The sequence below is a fragment of the Morone saxatilis genome, unplaced genomic scaffold (assembly GCF_004916995.1).
Source record: "Morone saxatilis isolate NCDOM2014 unplaced genomic scaffold, NCSU_SB_2.0 Contig8, whole genome shotgun sequence".
Taxonomy (NCBI): domain Eukaryota; kingdom Metazoa; phylum Chordata; class Actinopteri; family Moronidae; genus Morone; species Morone saxatilis.
In genome coordinates this window covers 290,123-290,874 of record NW_023340257.1, presented here as the reverse complement: position 1 = coordinate 290,874, position 752 = coordinate 290,123, and the positions used below count along the sequence as shown (strand labels likewise).

Here is a 752-nt window from a genome sequence, read left to right as displayed (position 1 = left end):
CAAAAAAATAATACTTTAAAAAAATAAATATTCCCCAGACAACCTATCCAACCCGTTTGCTTTGTTTCCTATCCCATTCAATTCAAAGAACGCAATTTAACATTTTCCTGTTCTAAAATCCTTCTGTTCCAGACATGGCCCTTTTTGAGCCTATAAGTTGGACAGTGTTATGATAGACATGAGGCTTACAGCAGTGGCAGAATTACATCACTGTAACGGTGATAGTGGTTTAAAAGACACATTATCTGACACACATTGATTATTACCAATAATGAGCAGATACCAATTTGGACTCCTGTACAAGAGCCTGTAATAGTCAGTGCACTCACTCAACCTGTTTGAGCGCAGCTAATCACTGTGTTACTTATGGTTTCAGAAAGTGAGCAGGATTGTAACATTTGATGTAATATTCTACTATATTATGTTGTTTCTTCCTTCTCAACCATCCCCACCACCAGGACTCAAATACCTTCATTCTGCTGGCATTCTACACCGAGACATCAAGCCCGGCAACCTCCTGGTCAACAGCAACTGTGTGCTGAAGGTGCGTGGAACAGGCTATGTGCCTACCCTTTCTGTTGGCAGAGAGCATCCCACCTGAGGATAACATCACAGTAACAGAAGCATCATTATAGGCTGTAGTTTTTGTACTGTATTACATTTTATTGTAAGGTTCTTTGTTATTTAGTAGACCATGGCCCAAATGAACAGCGCTACAAACTAGGGCCAATGTGTAGGATTCAGTGCCATCT

General features: G+C 40.4%; 1 protein-coding gene across 1 annotated transcript in view; it reads left to right on the top strand.

Moving 5' to 3' along the window:
• LOC118342085 (serine/threonine-protein kinase NLK-like) overlaps positions 1 to 544 on the top strand; it is a gene marked incomplete at both ends in the record, with an annotated part of 5,746 nt that extends 5,202 nt beyond the window's left edge. Inside the window, 1 exon segment of the mRNA XM_035680517.1 lies at positions 459 to 544. Coding sequence (XP_035536410.1) covers positions 459 to 544 — 86 coding nt within the window.
• Between the last annotated feature and the right edge of the window lie 208 nt (positions 545 to 752).